Raw genomic sequence first — 18,517 nt, 5'->3', positions numbered from 1 at the left:
TCTTGGTCTTCCTTTCTTGCATTATTGGTGCCCTTGAAACAGGAATGGGGACCAAAGAATTAGAATATAAAATCATGGACGGAAACAACCTATTTTTTTTTTAAAGCTATATGCCCTTGCTAAAAACAGGATATAATTTGTCTTTTCAAATTTCCATAAACTAGGGCTTCTCAGTGTCAGTGCTATGACATTTAGGGCTGGATCACTCCAGGGGAGTTGGGGGTTGTCCTGACCTCTACCAACTGCATATTGGTAGCCTCCCTCCCCCTCAGGTTATGACAGTCATTTATCATCGGACACTGCCAGATGTCCCCACCATGGGGAAAAATAAAAACAAATGGAGGAAGAGCAGAGCTAGAGAAGCCCCTCCTACCCCTCCCCTCCATCCCCAGAAAGCAGGTAACATATAGAGAAGGTTGAGCCTCTTTAGTTATACTTGACTGTTAGAAAACGTTGATGTTTATAAGCTGAACAGTCAGGCTAAGCTGCCCCCAACTGAGAACCACTGGTATAAACATAAAACTTGGGAGACTTAACATATTTTTTTTTCCTATGAGGTCTTGGGAAGTAACTGTTCTTGAGACGAGTATATTATCATATCTGATGTTTTATCCTTTGCCTATTTTCAGCTTTTTCACATATTGATCTGATTATATACTTTTGAGGGTAAAATATCTTTTCTTTTTTTTCTTTAAACAGTATGCAAGCATTGAAAAAAATGGTGAGTTTTTTATGTCTCCCAATGACTTCGTCACACGATATTTGAACATTTTTGGAGAAAGCCAGCCCAATCCAAAGACTGTGGAGCTTTTAAGCGGCGTAGTGGATCAGACCAAAGATGGGTATGTTTGTTTATAATTATCTCATTTAATTTTTTTGTTTGAAATAGCTTTCTGTTGAAGTCACTGAACACATTCCCATCTCTTAACATATTCTCTATTAAAATTAATGCATTATTTTAGAAATGATGCCTTTAATATTTTCTTATCACAGTTGGGGATTTTATGTGTGTATTTTTTATTTATTTTTATTTTTTTTATTTTAGAGCACACTCGAGTGGTGGGAGGGGTAGAAGAAGGGGGAGAGAGAATCTCCAGCAGACTCTGTGCTGAGCACAGAGCCCCACATGGGGCTTGAACTCACGACCCTGAGATCATCACCTGAGCTGAAATCAGTAATCAGACACTTACCCGACTGAGATACCCAGGTGCCCCTCTGTGTGTATTTTTGATAGTCAAGAATAGTTTCAGAGACTTACTGTAGTTGATGAATGGTGTCAGATCTACTAGAGTGTTTGTACATATACTGGTATTTTTCAAGGAAACTATAACAATTGTGAGTAAATGTAAAATATAGCTCTACAAACATAACTTTTCTTTGATCTTTCCCTCTACTCAAATAACTCTTGAAGTCTTCCATATGATTAAATAGTATGAATCTAACAGATAGAATAATAGGATGATTCCAAATCACTAAGAAAGGCATTATACCCAAGCTGGAAGAGACAGATTGATACTTTGCAAATTTCCCCTGCCAGTGTTGTCACATTTTAAAAATGAGCTTTTCTTAAGCTGTTTTAAGATCGCAGTTGGCTTTAGCATTAAGTGTGGCATTTGGATCCCAAACTCTTGCTAATACAAATACCAATGTCTCTTAATAACCAAGTGCAATGTCCAAAAGCTCATCTTCTCTGTATTAACTATAGTAGACCCCGCCTTCTATCCTTGCCACCTGTCAGCACCCCCTTCCATAGATTGAAGTTACCTGGTATTCCTGAATAGTGTTCTCTAGTCCTGGGCCCTCCCTGTTTGTCACCTGTCTGATTTTTCCCACATGCACTGGGTTGAGATACAACCAAAGTAAAATTGGTTGATGTATTGCAAATGCTTTCGGTTTTTACCAGCACTAACCTTTTCTTATTTACGCACCCGTGATCCCATCTTGCATGGAAGTAACCTCCCCAAAATGAAGGTCTTGCAGCTTGGAGGGAGAGGGATGGATATTAGCAGTGATGCGTAACATCCTGGAGGATTTCTGGACTCTGCTTCCTCTCTTTATTCTAGTTGAGGTTATTTGGGCTATTTCTATTTTCTAGTCCCACACCGACATAGCATTCTTTGCCTGGTGGGAAACTGTGTGTAATATACGAGCAGGCCATCATCCTCTCACAGGGCCTCTCCAGGATGGTGCATGAAGAGGCTGATGTATATTTCACACTAGTCCATTGAAGCAAAAGCCACATCGAACATAGATTTATTCTAGTGGATGTATTTTTTGGGGGGAAAATATGGTTGCTTTCACACGCCTTGTGTTCAGGATTCATAGGAAGTGACCAAGCTCACACGCAACAAGAATGATTTGATTCAGGTTTAAATTAATTTTTTTCTTACTTGATAGTTCAAAGATTCTTTAAATTACAGAAACTTGGAAAGAGTATAATGAACACCTCCATATACTCTGCACCTCGATTAATTGTTAGCACATTTGTCACCTTTGTCTTTACTTTTTACACATGCATACTTTCTACATACAGTTATATGCATATACATCATTTTCTTTTTTGAACCATTTAATTGTAAATTTTAGATGTCATGATAGTTTAGCATTTATCTTCTAAGAATGAGAACATTCTCTTACATAACTACCATACCATTATCTTCCTTAGGAGAATTAACAGTGATGTGAGGTATATACTAATTAACAGTGATGTGAGGTATATACTAATTTCCAGTCCATATTCCAATAAACTGGATCTTTCTTCCTGCCTCCAACCTCAAATGGCTCATTGCTGTTTTGCTTTCTTTTTTAAATCTAGGATCCAAAGTTCTTATAGTTAGTTGTTATATCTCTTTTAATCTAGAATAGACCCTTGCCTTCTAATGTTTTTTTTTTTTTCATGATATTGATGTTTAAAACCCAGGCCAGTTATTTTATTGAAGGTCCCATGTTCTGGACTCCTCTAATTGATTCTTCAGGCCTGGATTCATGTTAAAGGTTTGGTACTGGTTAGGAGAGCTTCTGTCCTACCTGTTGTACCTCCTCAGGAGGCATGTGGTCGCAGCATTGTTGATGGTAAATTTGATCACTTGGTTAAGGTGGTGTCCCTCAGATTGTATAGAAACCATTTTTGTTTATAATTAGTAAACAGATACTAGAGAGAATGTGCATATCCTGTCTCCTAGCAACTTTTCATCCACTAGTGTTAGCGCCTATGATGATCCTTTCTTGAGTCAGCTATTACATTGCGGTTTGAAAAGTGGTGATTTTTCTTTTTATTTTTTTAAAAGATTTTATTTATTTGAGAGAGAACATGAGTGGGGGTTGAGGGGCAGAGGGAGAGGGAGAAGCAGACTCCACTACTGAACAGGGAGCCAGTGCAGGGCTGGATCCCAGGACTCTGGGGTCATGACCTGAGCCAAAGGCAGATACTAGGCAACTGAGCCACCCAGGTGCCCTGAAAAGTGGTTATTTTGTAAAATTCTGTCATTTCTCCCATATTTATTATCTAGCATTCTTTGTTAAGGAAAAGCTTTCTTCCACCCCATTTTCTCTCTCTCTTTATATCAGTATAAATTCATGGAAGTTTTTATTTTAAATTCAGTGCATTATAATCGATTATTGTTATTCTCATAGATGCTCCAGTTGTTCCAGTGGGCAGGGAGAGTCCCTTCAGCCTAGCTCCTATGCCCTATGCCTCTGAGTGCTCCCTGTTTTAGGCAAGTAAGATGTTCCAGGCTCACTGTGTATATTTCCTGCTTCTAACCTAGAAATCACTCTTTTCTTCAAGAAGCCCTGGTTCTTTTAGTTGGGAATAATGCTTAGAAACCGAGAGCTGGGCACTGGCTTATCATTACTAGGTTATTACTACTTCTCTGGCTTCTCAGTGGAAAGAATGGAAAAGTATACTTGAAAAAATCTAAAGTTCCTAATGACATTTTCTGTTTAAATTTAATATGACAGGATTTTTTTCTTATATTTTGATCTCTTTCTCTCTTTTGGTGGACATTTTGGTTCCTCATTAAATTAATATATTTATGGGTATTAAGTTATATAATTGTAATACCTTCCATTGTTTTTTCCCCCTAACCCCACCCCATTAACATTATATGCTTTTCCTATTTATTTTTACACATACTCTACAGAAACAGTAGCCTTTGATTCATTATAGTGACATGACATACATTGTACATACATAACGTAATATATATATATTTTTCAAAAGCTTATAACAAATCTGAAATGCTGGCTCTGCTTTCCTGGTTGTGCACATGAGCTAGCGTGTGCTGTCAGTGATCAAGCAGTTTGCCAAGAGGTGCCCAAGCCTAGCTGTCTCCAAAGACTGTGGCCTTTCCATTGTTTCAGATTGCCTTTTTTCTCCTAATCTCATCATCCTCTTTAACTTGACATTTTCTTTCAGATTTTGTATTATCTTAAATCTCAGTGTTTTACTGTGACAGAGAAAATCTTAGATGGCCTCAATCTGTTGCCCTATGACTTTTTTCCCCCTTCGGTTGCAAAGACTTGTTTCTAAACGGAAAATAACCACCCATAATCTTTTCATCTTCACATGATTATTTAGAATTTTTTCAGTGTCTCCCATGATTTATTAGCCTGCATCGATATTTTCCACAATCAGAATGTATTTTAATTGCAGTTCTTTTATAAGCTTTTAGACTTTATCAACCAATTCTTGTATTTCCATACATGGTTCATATTAACAGCGTTAAATAGTGTCATCATTTTCTATGAAATTATGTGCCATACTTTATGAAATCATGCCCTTATAGAGTTACTTCAGTTTTTCTTTTGTTTCCAGTTTTCTTTTTGTTTAATTAATTCTTTTGAAAGAATTTAGAGGCATTCCTTGATGCAAGGGTAGAAATATTTTAAGTCTCACCATATGTATTGTGGTAATTCTTTCCAAAAGCACAGAGCAAGTTGAAGAACTTGTCCAAACTATTTAGGCTTTCTGAGCTACTAGCACTGGGCTGGTGTTTGAGCTGAGATGTGCCTAAGACCCAGGCCTATTCAGATGTTTGTGCACCATTTTCCCTAACCCTAACATGCAGCTCTTTGGTACTTCACAAATAAGCGTAACCATACATCTGTACTCAGTGTAAAACTGTGGATGCCTTCATTTCCTGTTCCTTTCCTTCTCTTTGGAAGCATAGCATTTATCAAGTTCACAAGTCACAGATCATCTTCCCAAATCAACTACTGTTCCTTGAAAAAATGACATGATGAAGCCATGTATTGGCCCATGGAAACACAACACATACACCAAACCAAGGGAAACCACTGGTGAGGGCTCCAGTTGCTGTCAAAGCTCTTTTTGAGCTTAATCACATTGCTTGGCTGGCCAGAGGAATTTTAGTGCATAATCTGATTAAAATTTGAAGAACTATTTGTAGATTGATAACTTTAGGATTTAAAAGTGGTGGCAGTTGTGCTGACCCAGATAACATGGTGAATTGAAATCTTCATTTCTTGGTAGATACTGGCTCACTAGTTGTGGTTTCTTAAGTGTATAGACCAGGTCCTACATATTTTCATCAATGTCTAGTCCAAAATCTGGCCTCTGTTTCACAGCAATTTGTTGACCAAATGTAGATAAATCTGCTAAGAAGTATTAACCACCACCCCCCTTAAGTTATGAGAGCCCAGGTGTGTTGAGGAATGGAAGTTCTAGTACAAATTCTAAGTTACTCACTGTAGTAGCTGAATAATGTCTACCTGAAGATAACAAGTCATAATCTCTAGAATTTGGAAATGTGACCTTATTAGGATAAAGTATCTTTGTAGATATGATTAAATCAGGGTTCTTGAAATGAGATTACCCTGACTCATCCATTCCTTAAATGCTCTCAGTCTCCTTATGAGAAGTAGGGAGAGATGTGACAAACTGTGGGGCCACCAGAGGCTGGAAGAGGCAAGGAGGGATCTTCCCCTAAAGAAATCTCCCTTTCAAGGGAGGGCAACCCTGTGCCACCTTGGTTCTGGACTTTTGGTCCCCAGAACTGTGATGGAGTGAATTTCTGTTGTGCTTAGTGACCAGTTTGTCATAGTTTGTTACAGTATAGTAGCTCCAAGAAACTCATACCCTACCATACCTATTTTTTCTGTGCTTTAGGAAGCCTGTAGTCACAACCAGCCTGATCCTGAATAGCCTAGTTTCCAGTAGTAACTTTTGGCCAGATCCTGACATTATCCAAGTAGAGACCCCTGCTGCAGGTTGTCTCTGTGAGGGCACAGCCACTTCCTAAAGGCCTCACTTCTGTGTGGGGTTGGGCTGAACTCTAGGCATAAAAGTTAAACACCTGTGCACTGCATGAACTTACCTGAACGGGATTCTGTTTTTGTGGAGCACTCTCGATTCTAATACATGTTTCATTGGGTAGTGACTTGGTCAGACTTCCATTCTATGAGCTTTGTGCTCATTTTCTGAAATGCAGAGGCTGGCATGCAAGGAGCATGAAAAGTACAGGACACAGTGATGGGAAAGGCAGGCCGTTGCCAGACTGTAGGAACTTGTACTTCATATTAAGGATTGGAGATCTTTACTCTGAGAGAAATGGAGAGCCATCAAAGGGTAATTTGAGTCTGGGGGGTAGGCACAGTTTGCCTATGTTATAACCTACTCAGTCTTTAATTTCACCTTTCCGTACCCCTCTTCTAATTGCCTGTTGTGTTTAGATTTCCTCAAATTGCACTGTTTTAATAGATTTAATAATGGATTTAATCAATTTTTAAAGTTCTTGAGAGAGATGAGAAGAAACTTGAAATGCCTGGTCCTGGAAACTTTTCATTTGGTGGGACTCATAGGTAAGGAGGAGAGCTTGTTGCAGCATTTGAGGAGAAAGGAGAGGAGGAATGCCAGGAGGAGGGGAAGGAAGGAGGGTCTCTAAAAACTTATAGGGCCCAAACCCTTTTACCTTAGCTAAACAGTCAGAATTCCCTGCTTGATGTTGGATTTGTTTTCTATGATTTTTGATGTGTGTTTTATATTTGTCGTCATTATGTTTTGTTTAAAATGGGAATGAAGCTTTCTTTGTATATCCAGCAATAATTTTTATACATTATTCACACAGCTGTAACCAAGAGCAAGTAAAAATAAATGTTGTGTAGGTCCTGTTAAGCTTTGCAAACATATTTCTGTTTGTTTATTATTAAGGAATATCTTGCTAGAGAGAGAGCTGGGTTCAAAAGCTGTTTTCCCTAGTACTTGAACAGCTTACTGGGAAGACGAAGTGGGGCATGAAAAAGTTGGAGGTATTGTGCCCAGGAGGCTCACTGCCTGGTACAGCCTGACCCTTGTCTGTGTGGGGTGGGCACTGGCTGGCTCTGCATATAATCAGTTTGCTGAGATCATATATGAATTTAACACGTGTGTTGTTTTCCATCTCAGGTGTAGAAGTTCTTTGCACTCCACACATGAACAGAAGTGGGTTCTTCTTTTGAAAAAAGGAATATCAGAGATCCTGATTTCTTAATGAGCAGACATATGCATTTTACCATCACAGCCTGCATTTTATTGTATTAAAATGATAGTTGTATAATCAACACATAATTCCTTTCTCTTCAGAGGACGGAATCAGTCCTGGGCATGTTCTTGTTTTTGAGGCATGAGGAATAAGGGTGTCAAAGAAGAAACAATAAAAAATAAAGTCTAAGGTTTTGAAATGTGTGGATGTAGAAGTCAGGTGTGTTCTCTGCCTTTCCCATGTTCACTCTTAATCTGAGGGGAAAAGAAAAGTATGGCCTTTAAATACTTCAGAAGGTGAAGGAGGATATAATAATGTTGTTGATGATAAAATCATTTTTATATACCTGTTTGCACTTTGTGAGGCTGTTGCGGTAAGATCCAGGCCTTGGCCACATGCTGAGAGTTAATGAGGTTTACAATTGGCAATGCTTAAAGAGTATTAGGGTAATGTATTTAAATATCAGCAGTTCACAGTCGAAAATGCTCATCATCTGTCAAATATAATCCAGAATCAATAAGAGGAGGTCTTTCAGTCTGCTAATGAGGAACGTTTTCTACATACTAGGGTGGACTTAGATTTCAGATAAACACCTGAAATTCATAAACTATAGAATTAAGCAAAAGGCATCTCTTTCATTAAAAAAAAAAAAAAAAAAACTTGGTAATAATCAACAGCAGTCACCTGAGAAGCTTAAATTTTCTTCTTAGTCATCAGACTCCCAAATTAATCTACCAAAACAAAAAGCCTCATTAGCAGCTCTCATTGAATCAGTGTTATTTTTTCTTTCTCTCAAGGTGTCTGATTAACCCCCTTTCTTTTTGCATTTCTCACTTTGTGTTAATATTTGATGTCTGAAATCATAGGGGGGTGCGTGCAATGTGGTGGCTAGACACTGTCTGCAAGGAGCAAATTAAAAAGAATTCTTAAAAAGGTTTGTATTATGTCGCTGGTATATTAGAAAACCTTTAGGAATGTCAGGTGCCTGGGTTTATTTTTCTTTTTAATTCGAGAAAGGGTTGATTAATGACTGGGTGTTGATTTCACTTCTCATTCATATGTAGGGACAGCCCTCCTCCTCTTCCCCCTTCTCCTACATACCAAATGCAGGCCCTCTTTTGGAGATTGTTGCTGTCATTGGAAGGTGAGAAATGGGGCCAGAACTGAAGGGGGAAGAGAGGTGAAAGGAGGGTTGTGGATGGATGGCAGTGTTAATGTAAGCCGATGGGAATGACTGTAGAGAGCAGAGCTCTGACATGTGGGAGAGGAAAGGAAATACTAGTGCATTGTCTCAGAAGGAGGTAGGTTCTTGTGAGAACTGGGTGAGTTCATCTAGAACAGCTGTTCTCAAAATGTGCCCCTCCCCCGTGCCCCTGGGAGTCTCTGAAAACGTTTTCAAGGAATCCATGATGGGTCAAACTTGTGGTGCTGCAGTTAAGGAGTACCATCAAGCCAACCGAGAAGAGTGAACAGTCGAGGTCTACGCCACAACACATTCACAGTGACAGTAGGGATAAGGATGTCAGGTCCACTTCAGAATGTCTCTGAAGAAGTAGAAAAAAATCACTGATTTTTGCTAAATCTCACCCTTGAGCATACATAATTTGAAAATTCTGGGTAACTAAATGGGAAATTGGTATATATAAAGAATTGCTGCTGGTGGTTATTGTCATGGCCGTCTGAGGAAAAGCACTTGAGCAAAAAAAAAAAAAAAAAGCACTTGAGCAACTGAATTGAGTTGCTAGCTGAACTAGTGATTTTTTCATAGAACACTTTTTATTTGAGAGAATTAAAATTTTCATATGATAGCTTCCCAATACTTAGACTTTTCTGATGTAACTAGTGGAGATATTAATGATTATGAGTTTTTAATATAGTGTAATGAAATGTGCCAACATTTGGAAGATAGGCATAACTTAGGGAAAGGTGTTTTCCAGTTGTCCAGTACAGGGTGCTTCAAAATCATGCATGGGTAAAAGATCTATTCACAGTGCAAAACAGACTGTGGATTTTAATGTAATAGAGTGAGATGCAGTTTCACATTCCATATTGTAACTAATCTCCGAGGAATGATCACTTGTTAGGATTTGGTGTTGTACCATAGAGTAGCCACAATTATCTGAAAAGGCTGTTAAAACGCTTCCTTTTCTGTGAATCTGCATGACACTGAAATTCTTTATATCCCTCCAACAAAACAACATATTACAGCAGATTGAATGCAGCTGTCTTCTATTACGTCAGACACTTAAGAGATTTGCAAAGATATAATTGCTTTTTTTCTTCCTACATTTTCATTAGAAAATAGTTTTCATACAGATATGCTATTTATATTGCCATGTAATAGTTTATATTGCCATGTAATAGTTTATTCACTTGTAAGTGAATTAATAAATACTTTAAAAGTTTATCTTTTAATTTCCAATACAGTAATTATACATATAACCCATGTAAATAAAAGCTCTTTGGAATCCTCAATATTTCATAACAATGTAAAAGAGGTCTTAAGACCAAAAAGTGTAAGAAACGCCAAGCTAGAAAAATGGAAGGGCAGATAGAGTATAGAACAGAGATACTGTGTAGATGTGGTGGTAGGATTTGGGGGGAAGTTTGCTTCTGGGAAATAGAGGAGAAGGAGGACGCAGGTTGAAGTATGCGCAGTTGGAGGAGAGAAAGTATATATACTACATAGTTACTTGAAAGTGGGAGTGTGAAAGGACCCCAGGCAGGACCTTGCTTGAGAGCCCACCTGAGGATTTGTGGTCATGAACTTCAGAGTGAGTTTCCAGAGTTCAGACACTTAGCTCCTGGTATGGAATAGAAAGGGACAAATGTAAGCAGGGTTAAAAGCTTGGCCATTGAAACTTTCAGAGTAGGAGTGGTGCCAGGGAAGTGAGGGGATTCAGGGGAGTGATTTTAATGATTGCCTGTAGATTGAATCTGGGTAAGGAGAGGACATTGGCCCGTAGGAGGCAGTGAGAGGGTGATAGGCTTATTGAATTGTATGTTTGAGTATGGTTGAAGATTGTTTAAGTCAGGGTATAAGAGGGAGGATGAACAGGAGGATTAGGAGATAGTGGCCCAAATGTGAGATGCAGGACATTGAGAATAAGGAGGTATTGCAGTTATTGGTAATAGCAGACACCTAGATCTGACCATGGCACGAGTGCCTGAGGAAGGGTAGAGAGGAGTAGCTCAAGTGTTTGGGAGCTGTAGGTGTTTTGTTTTGCTTTGCTTAAGATTATAATTTATTAGAGAATGAATGGGGGGAGGGGCAGAAGGCAAGTGAGAGAATCCCAAGCAGAGTCTGCTGAGCACAGAACCCAATGTGGGGCTCCATCTCATGACCCTGAGATCATGACCTGAGCTGAAATCAAGAGTTGTTCTCTCAACCAGCTGAACCACGCAGGCACCCCGGGTCTAGGTGTTTGAAGGCTCAGTGTTGAAGTGTTAGTGCACAGAGCTAAAATATGGTTGGAGGGTGTGAAGCAGGGTCATTAGGTGATAGGAACCAGGAAGGTTGCTGCGTGATATAGTCAGGTGGTGTGAATATTTAAAGGGGTAGGGTAAGGAAGGGAGGGTTGGGAGATGGTCTGGAAGAGATGATGAGAAGGAAGGAGTATACCTGCCCTGCTTATAAGCCTGGTCCACCTAAGATGGCAGAGGAAAGCCCATCGGTACTTAAGAGGGGGCTGCAGAGGAAACATTGCCCTCAAGGAAGAGCCAGGTATTGATTAGAGCAATAAGGCAAAGAGATATTTAGAGGAGTATTTGAAAGGGATCCATTTAGAGAGGGGATTGAGCAAGATTTGCTCATTATGTCTTGTAGAAGGCACAGTGGAAGGGTTCTTGAGAGGGCACAGAAAAGGGAACGTACAGAGCCCTGGTGATTAGATGTGGGTGATAGTGTGGGGGTAAACAGGGATTCTGGAGCTGCTGGTGAAGGTTGACATGCACAGAATAAAGGGCACAATAAGATTAGTCCTGAGACACTCCAGATTCTACATCCTGGGAGATAGCGATCTTGCAGAGTGGCAAGAATGCCTGGAGGGGAGCAATTTTATTACCTGAAAAACTTTCAAAGCAAAAATACTCTATGGGATTGGTGCTCTGCTGATAGCTTCTCCTAGATGGTTGGACCAAAGAATGTAGGAAGCAAATAATTACTGAGTACCTATATGGTTCCAGGTTTGTTGCTAACAGCTTCCATCCATTTTTTTACTTAATAGACATAACAAGTCTTTAAAACAGGTGCTTTTGCTCCCTACTTACAAAGAGAGGTATAAAATCAGAGTTTAAATAGTTTGCCCAGCAACATAGTAAGTTGCTGGAACTAGAATTTGGACCCAGTTCTTTTGGTCTTGTACCCAATCTATTCTTCCATGGGACCTTCTACACGTAGAGAAGGATATTGAAAATGGAGCTTTGCATGAGAACTCTGCCTGTGTCCTTGCTTTAAAGTTCTGATGCCCTTTGCAAGATTCTTAGCCCCCGAGACTCATTCTTTGGCTGCCATAAGGTGGACCTAAAACCTCTATGAGCACTAGGCCAACTATCATCCACACCCACAGACTGAGGAAAAACTGTCCTAACGTTCCTCTCATTCATTTTTTCTAACCCAGGGATAGTTTTTGGATCATTTTCCCCCTTTCACTATTCTTAGACTCAACCTTGAGGTCCCACTGCATACCATATTGTCAGAATTTTTATTTTTCTTTACCAAGCCAACTGGAAATATCAACACTTCTTCCACAGTCTTCCCAGCATGTGGAGGTGCTCAGAAAATGAAAGAGCAAAACAAGTTTTCTCCCATTTTCATTGTTTGGTTGTCTAGTTTTGCTTTATTCTGTACTAGAGGTGTTTAAAACTCACATCTAAAATGGTAAAGGATGGGACGCCTAGGTGGCTCAGCGGTTGAGCGTCTGCCCTTCGGCTCAGGGCGTGATCCCACAATCCAGGATCGAGTCCTGCATCGGGGTCCTTGGGGAGCCTGCTTCTCCCTCTGCCTTTGTCTCTGCCTCTCTCTCTCTGAGTCTCTCATGAATAAATCTTTTAAAAAAAAATGGTAAAGGAAATGAAGGATAAGGTGAGCTCTGTTTCCTGGTTGCTCACAAATTTGTTTCTCTACCAATGGCAGTGTCATATGCACGGGGTGTGGCAGTTACTGAAATTAAAACAGTCTTGCACTAAGCTGTGAGGGATTCCTAAAGTGAATTCTGAGGAGATTTGGTGCCTATTAACTTTCCCATTGATTATGGCATAATTGTTAATGCATGACTTTGACTAGTAAATAGAGTGAGATTTTCAGACTTTAATGAAGGTTTCTGAGGGTAAGGCTTTCATCACAATCTGATGGAAAGGTTTTGGGATTTTCAATCTAGAAGAGTAAGAGATGAAAGAAGGTAACTGTTGAACTTGCATAGAAATTATAAGGTAATTTAGTCTCTGTCATAAAGGATATATGGTATGGTAAAGTGGTCAGGTGTTACAGACCTGAAAGAATCTAATTCCTGAAAAAAATCTAGGTTAGTTTCAGATTAATTCATTCATTAACTAATATATATTGATATTAGCTATGTGCCAGGCACTGTTCTAAACAAAACAGTAAATAATATGCTCTTTTTTTTTTAATTTTTTAAAAAATTTATTTATGATAGTCACAGAGAGAGAGAGGCAGAGACACAGAGGGAGAAGCAGGCTCCATGCACCGGGAGCCCGATGTGGGATTTGATCCCGGGTCTCCAGGATCGCGCCCTGGGCCAAAGGCAGGCGCCAAACTGCTGCGCCACCCAGGGATCCCACAACATGCTTTTATACAGCAAATAATGTAAAGCAATAGAGACAGGTAGTTGTATCTACTAAAGCACAGAAAGGAGGTGGTGAGTGGCTGTGCACTCTGGAGTGCCGTGGTGGTTGGGGTGTCAGGGAAGACCTCTGCAGAATGACATTTGAGCAGAGACCTCAGGAAGAATGAACCATATGAGAATCTATGATTTGAGCTTTCTAGGTGGAGGGAATTACAGATGCAGATGAAATAGGAAAGTGCTTGATATGTTTGAGAAGTAGCAAGGAGACCTGAGACTGGCTAAGAGCAGGAAAGTGAAAAGCCAAAAAGGTATCCAGGGGCCAGATTGTGTAGCTCTTGTACAGTTTTCTTCCAAGTGTAGGAGAATTCGCTGAGGAGTTTTGAGCATGGCACAGATATGATGTAAATTCAGTTTTGAAAGGATCTCCTTAGCTGATTTGTAGAGAATAGAATGAAGTGGGCAAGAATGGAAGAAGGCAGAAGATGACAGGATTAGAGTGTCATTGTGGAGACAATGACAGGTGGTTGAATTTTGAGTTTTTTTGCTACATTGGCTCTGAGATGGAAAAGAGCAAGCTAAACAACTAAGGGAATCCGGCTGGAGGAATAGATTTGGAAGCAAAAACAAGACTTCCTATAGGACATGTTAGTATCTACGTACCCATTACACATACAACTGGAGAGCTCAACTGTTAGATGTTTGTGTCTGGAGTCAGGAGAGAGTTTGGCTTAGAAATAGAAGTCAGCTAGATTTCCTTGATCTGAGCCAGTTTTCAGCATAAGGAGCTGGTGGTGTAATAACTTCCGAGGTTTCATTGAATTGGTAGTGATTTTTTGTGGGAATGGGGGCCTTTATTATATTGAGTATTATGGACTCATACAATGCTTTTTAAGTTCATATTTGGCATGTTTTAATCAATTGTATTGATCTCATTTTGGCCAGTGGGGGGCCATTTATATTTTCTCCTTAGCGATCCATTAATATTTGATAGCTTACTTGCTTTCTGGCAACACAGGATGTTGTTTTATGTATTTCCCACTCCAGACCTGGAATCATCCTCTCTTTCATGGAATCTTTATTCTTTTTAATGGGCAGTTGTATTTAGAGACCACAGTCTAGGTATTAGCTGCTGCTTTTGGGTTCCCGTTGCTTTGAAGTCTTCCCAGTGGATAATGGGGAAGAAGTTTGCAATTCATACTGGGATTTCTAATGCAAAAGTTAAACAGTTGACAAGATTAAATTCAGAGTATTTTTATTTCTTTACTTTTTCTATCATCTCTTTACTCTTTCACTGAAAAACCTTGGTTACCAGCAACATTCATGTAATTACGTATTTGTACTATGTAGGGTATATTCAAAACAATAACATCAGTATTGCTGCTAACGGTTAGATATCGAGTGAAGTTTAAGATTTCTTTTCAGCTCTATTTGTGCTTAGAATGTATCCCACTAAATACTTGAAAGTGAAGACTGTGTTCTAAATTTATTTGAAACAATTCATTTCTCCGTGTGGTTTTGCCACCAACTTGATATATGGTTAGGTTCATTCGTTTCAGTTTGTTTTCAATTTTTAGGGATTGCTTTTTTTTCTCTTAGACTTAATTTAATTCTTGAATATGTAAAACATATGTTTCCCAAGTCCAAGCTGTATTAACAGAAGCAAGGTGTACTTAGAAATCTGATTTAACATGTCTAACTCCTTTACTCTGTCTCCTCTCTCCCCATAGAGGTCACTCTTCTTTCATTTAGTTCTTGGCTGCTGCTTCTACAGGGTGTTTCTTGCCCAACTTTGAGTAAATTGGTGTTCATTTTTCTGTCCCCATTCATACTCAAGAGGCAACTAGGTAAACTCCCTATATTACTACATATGTACATATATATGACATGTTGAGAAATAGCAAGGAAACCTGAGACTGGCTGAGATATCTATCTATCTATCTATCTATCTATCTATCTATCTAATCTATCTATCTAGGTATCTTCCCGTGGGAGACAATGGATATAGTACATGTATATATGCATGTGTGTAGGTTGAGGTTCTCCAGAGATACACAACCAGTAGGAGATAGATATATTGAGATAGAGGGAGGGAGAAGAGAGGGAGAGATTTTTTATAAAGAATTGGCCATGTGATTATGAAGTTGAGAAAGCAAGCTGGAGACCCAGGAAGGTCAGTGGTGTAGTTCATTCTCGGGCCAAAGACCTGAGAACCTGGAGAGCCAATGGTATGAATCCCTGTTTGAGGGCAAGAAAAGATAGATGTCCCAGCTCTGTCAGGCAGAGAGCAGATTCTTTCTTCCTCTACTTTTTGTTCTATTTAGCTCCTCAACAGGTTGGACAATGCCCACCCCATTGAGGAGGGCTTTGCTAAGGTCTGCCATTTAAAATCTCACCCAGAAGCACCCTCACAGACACACCTAGAAATAATGTTTAATCTGGACATGTTTAATAATGTTTAACCCCAAACCCTAATCAAGTTGACTCATTGAATTAACCATTACAACATATGTGTAGTATTAGTCCCTAGGATATACACTTGCTTTGGTCACTTAGCTGTATATCCTAAAGATCACTCTAAACATATAAAGAAATCTCTCTCATTCCTTTTTATGGCTACATAGTATAAGAAGATAATATTTTTAATCATTTCCCCAGTTTATTCTAATACCTGTTAAAGTTTGTGGGCCATTACTTTTTTTTTTTTTTTTTGGTGTGGGGGGCATTGCTTTTAAGGAGGCTTACATTATTTGGGTGATAAGGATATTTTCCCAGACCATCTATTAGGGCTCTTGTCAAGGAGAACTGGACATCCCATAATGAACTACATGAACTGTAATTACATTCAGGACACCCTTTTACTTCCCTCCATCTACTTCACACTTCCTGCATCTAGTGCTTCCAGGTGTTTTTCTCCCTTGTCTACTCCTACAGGAAAAGGGCTTCCATGTTCTAGATCTCAGTATTACTCATTCTTCTGGTAACTACTTCCCTCAGACAGAAAGGATTGTTCATTGTGTGCTGGAAGGAACATGGATAGTGGTTGAAAAAAAGCCACATTTACATCTTACTAAGTTTCTTAAAAGTTCTAGAACCTTAGCCAAGTACCCTAAATGTTCTGAGACACTTTTCTTATCTGATTAAATGGGATTATTCCTTGCTCTGTGCACAACTTCTGTGTTGTTGCCCAGTGAAATAGCATCTGTAGTTGGCTTTCCTTTCTCGCTCTTCTCATGGGTATGTTCCAGCATTCCTTCCCCCTCTTCTGCATATCACTTGCCACTCCTCCTCTCTCATTCCTGGCATCTTTCCTGGCAACACAGGTACCTTCCATTAGTTGTCCCAAATGAAGAAAATCTTCTCATAATTCCACTTTTTCCCCCCAGCTTCTGCTTCACTTCTTTCTGGAAAGCTCATCCAGAGCATTCCCTTCTGGCTCTCTGCAGTTCACCCCTGCCTATTCATGCTTGAATGCGCTTCCCTCGGATTTTTTTCCAGTGTTCTGCTCTTGTTTAAGATTCTGAGAAGGAAACACTCTTCCTCCTGTGTGTATGTCTACTTTACTGGTAACCAAAGCAATTTTTCCCCCCACCAAGCAATTCTGTGAGACTAGCTGGGTGTCTTATAATTTAACTCCGTTCTGATATTGTCTACTTGGAAATAGCATCCAATCCCACAGGTTGAGGGCTCAGTCCCACAAGACCGCCTCCCTCTGCCTTCACCTCAGATGCCAGTCTCAAGGCTGGGTTGTTCCCTTTGCTTCTGACTGATCACCTGTCAATTGTAGGTTCTCATGACCCCTTCCTTGAGTTTGGTTAGATATAGTGGCTTACAGAACTCAGGAAAACAATTTCTTTACTCTTTACCAGATTTTTATAAAAGGATCTGATAAAAGCTGTAGATGACCATCCCAATGGAAGAGATGCATAGGCGCGATATGTGGAAAAGGGTGTGGAGCTTCCATGCCCTCTCCCAGAACTGCCACATGTTTATCAACCTGGAAGCTTCCTGAAGCTTCTTGGGATTTTTATTTTTTTAAGATTCTATTTATTTATTCATGAGAGACACAGAGAGATATTGAGAGGCACAGACACAGGCAGAGGGAGAAGCAGGCTCCATGCAGGGAGCCCGACGTGGGACTCCATCTCAGGTCTCCAAGATCATACCTTGGGCTGAAGGTGGCGCTAAACTGCTGAGCCATCCGGGCTGCCCCCTTCTTGGGATTTTTGTAGAGATTTCATCATGTAGGTGTGATCAATCATTAACTTCATTTGCAGCCCTTCTGCCCTCCCTGGAGAATGGGGGATGGGCTGAAAATTCCCAGCTTCTAATCATGTCTAAGTTTTTAGGGTGACCAGCTCCTCCAGGAACCCACCCACTGTCACCTTACTAGAACAAAGCCACAGCTGTCACCCAGGAAATTTCAAGGGGGCTAGAAGCTCTGTGCCAGGAACCAGGGGCAGGGATCTCTATAGTTTTTCTGTTATCTCACAGAACTGCATAGCAAAATCCAATGATAATATTAGTCCATAGGTTAATGTAGTTATATTCTCTTTGCTTTTAGAATGCTCATCACAGTCTCTTGCCTCCCTAATTGCTCTTCCTAATCTCTCATCCTCAGAACTCAGTCCTGGGAATTCTAATTTCTTCTAAATACTTCTTGGAGATCCCTTCTCATCTCAACACATGGTTCTAAATACTTCATAATTCCTACTTTTGTGTCTCTAGCCCTCTCTTCCTGGTTGAACTCCACAGAGTCCTGTCTATCCATCTGCTACTTGAAATCTCCATTTTCCTATGTAGCAGGCCTCTGGAAACTCAAGTGTCCTAAACTAGGTTCCTGATTCTTTTCTCCAAAAATGTCTTCCTTTCTTGTTTGCTATCTCAGAATGTTGCTCAGGTCCCAAACCATGGAGACATCCATACTTCTGCCTTTCCTCTTGCACTTTACACCTAATCTTTCATCAGATCTAGTTGGGTTTACCCTCAAAATATAGTAAAAGTCTTTCTGTCCAATTTCTTAGCACAGTGGCAGGAGCAACAGCTTCTCCTCAGGTTTCATGATACCAATATAGACAGTACAGAAAAGGAAGATGCCAGAAAGTTGACCAAGAGATACATAGGCTTAGTAGAAGTCTGGAGCAAATCCACAACATGGGGGGAGGTTTAAAGGCAAACTCCAAGACACGCTCACCTACTTTGTCTTGTTTCCTAGAGGCACAGGGGACAAATTAT

At 39.9% G+C, this 18,517-nt stretch overlaps 1 protein-coding gene across 3 annotated transcripts in view; it reads left to right on the top strand.

Annotated features, from left to right (window-relative positions):
* The window catches only part of SLC25A13 (solute carrier family 25 member 13), a 185,551-nt gene that overhangs the window by 37,889 nt on the left and 129,145 nt on the right, over positions 1-18,517 (top strand). For 2 of the 3 annotated variants that reach the window (XM_025471293.3, XM_025471294.3), the window contains exon 3: positions 700-842. In XM_025471293.3, coding sequence (XP_025327078.1) covers positions 700-842 — 143 coding nt within the window. Of the gene's footprint in view, positions 1-699; positions 843-18,517 lie in introns of those variants that run through there. The other variant, XM_049093603.1, reaches the window with a different exon arrangement.

The sequence above is a fragment of the Canis lupus genome, chromosome 14, assembly GCF_003254725.2.
Source record: "Canis lupus dingo isolate Sandy chromosome 14, ASM325472v2, whole genome shotgun sequence".
In the NCBI taxonomy this organism is placed as follows: Eukaryota; Metazoa; Chordata; class Mammalia; order Carnivora; family Canidae; genus Canis; species Canis lupus.
Note: the sequence above shows the minus strand (reverse complement) of the source record. Positions and strands in the feature narration are given on the sequence as shown.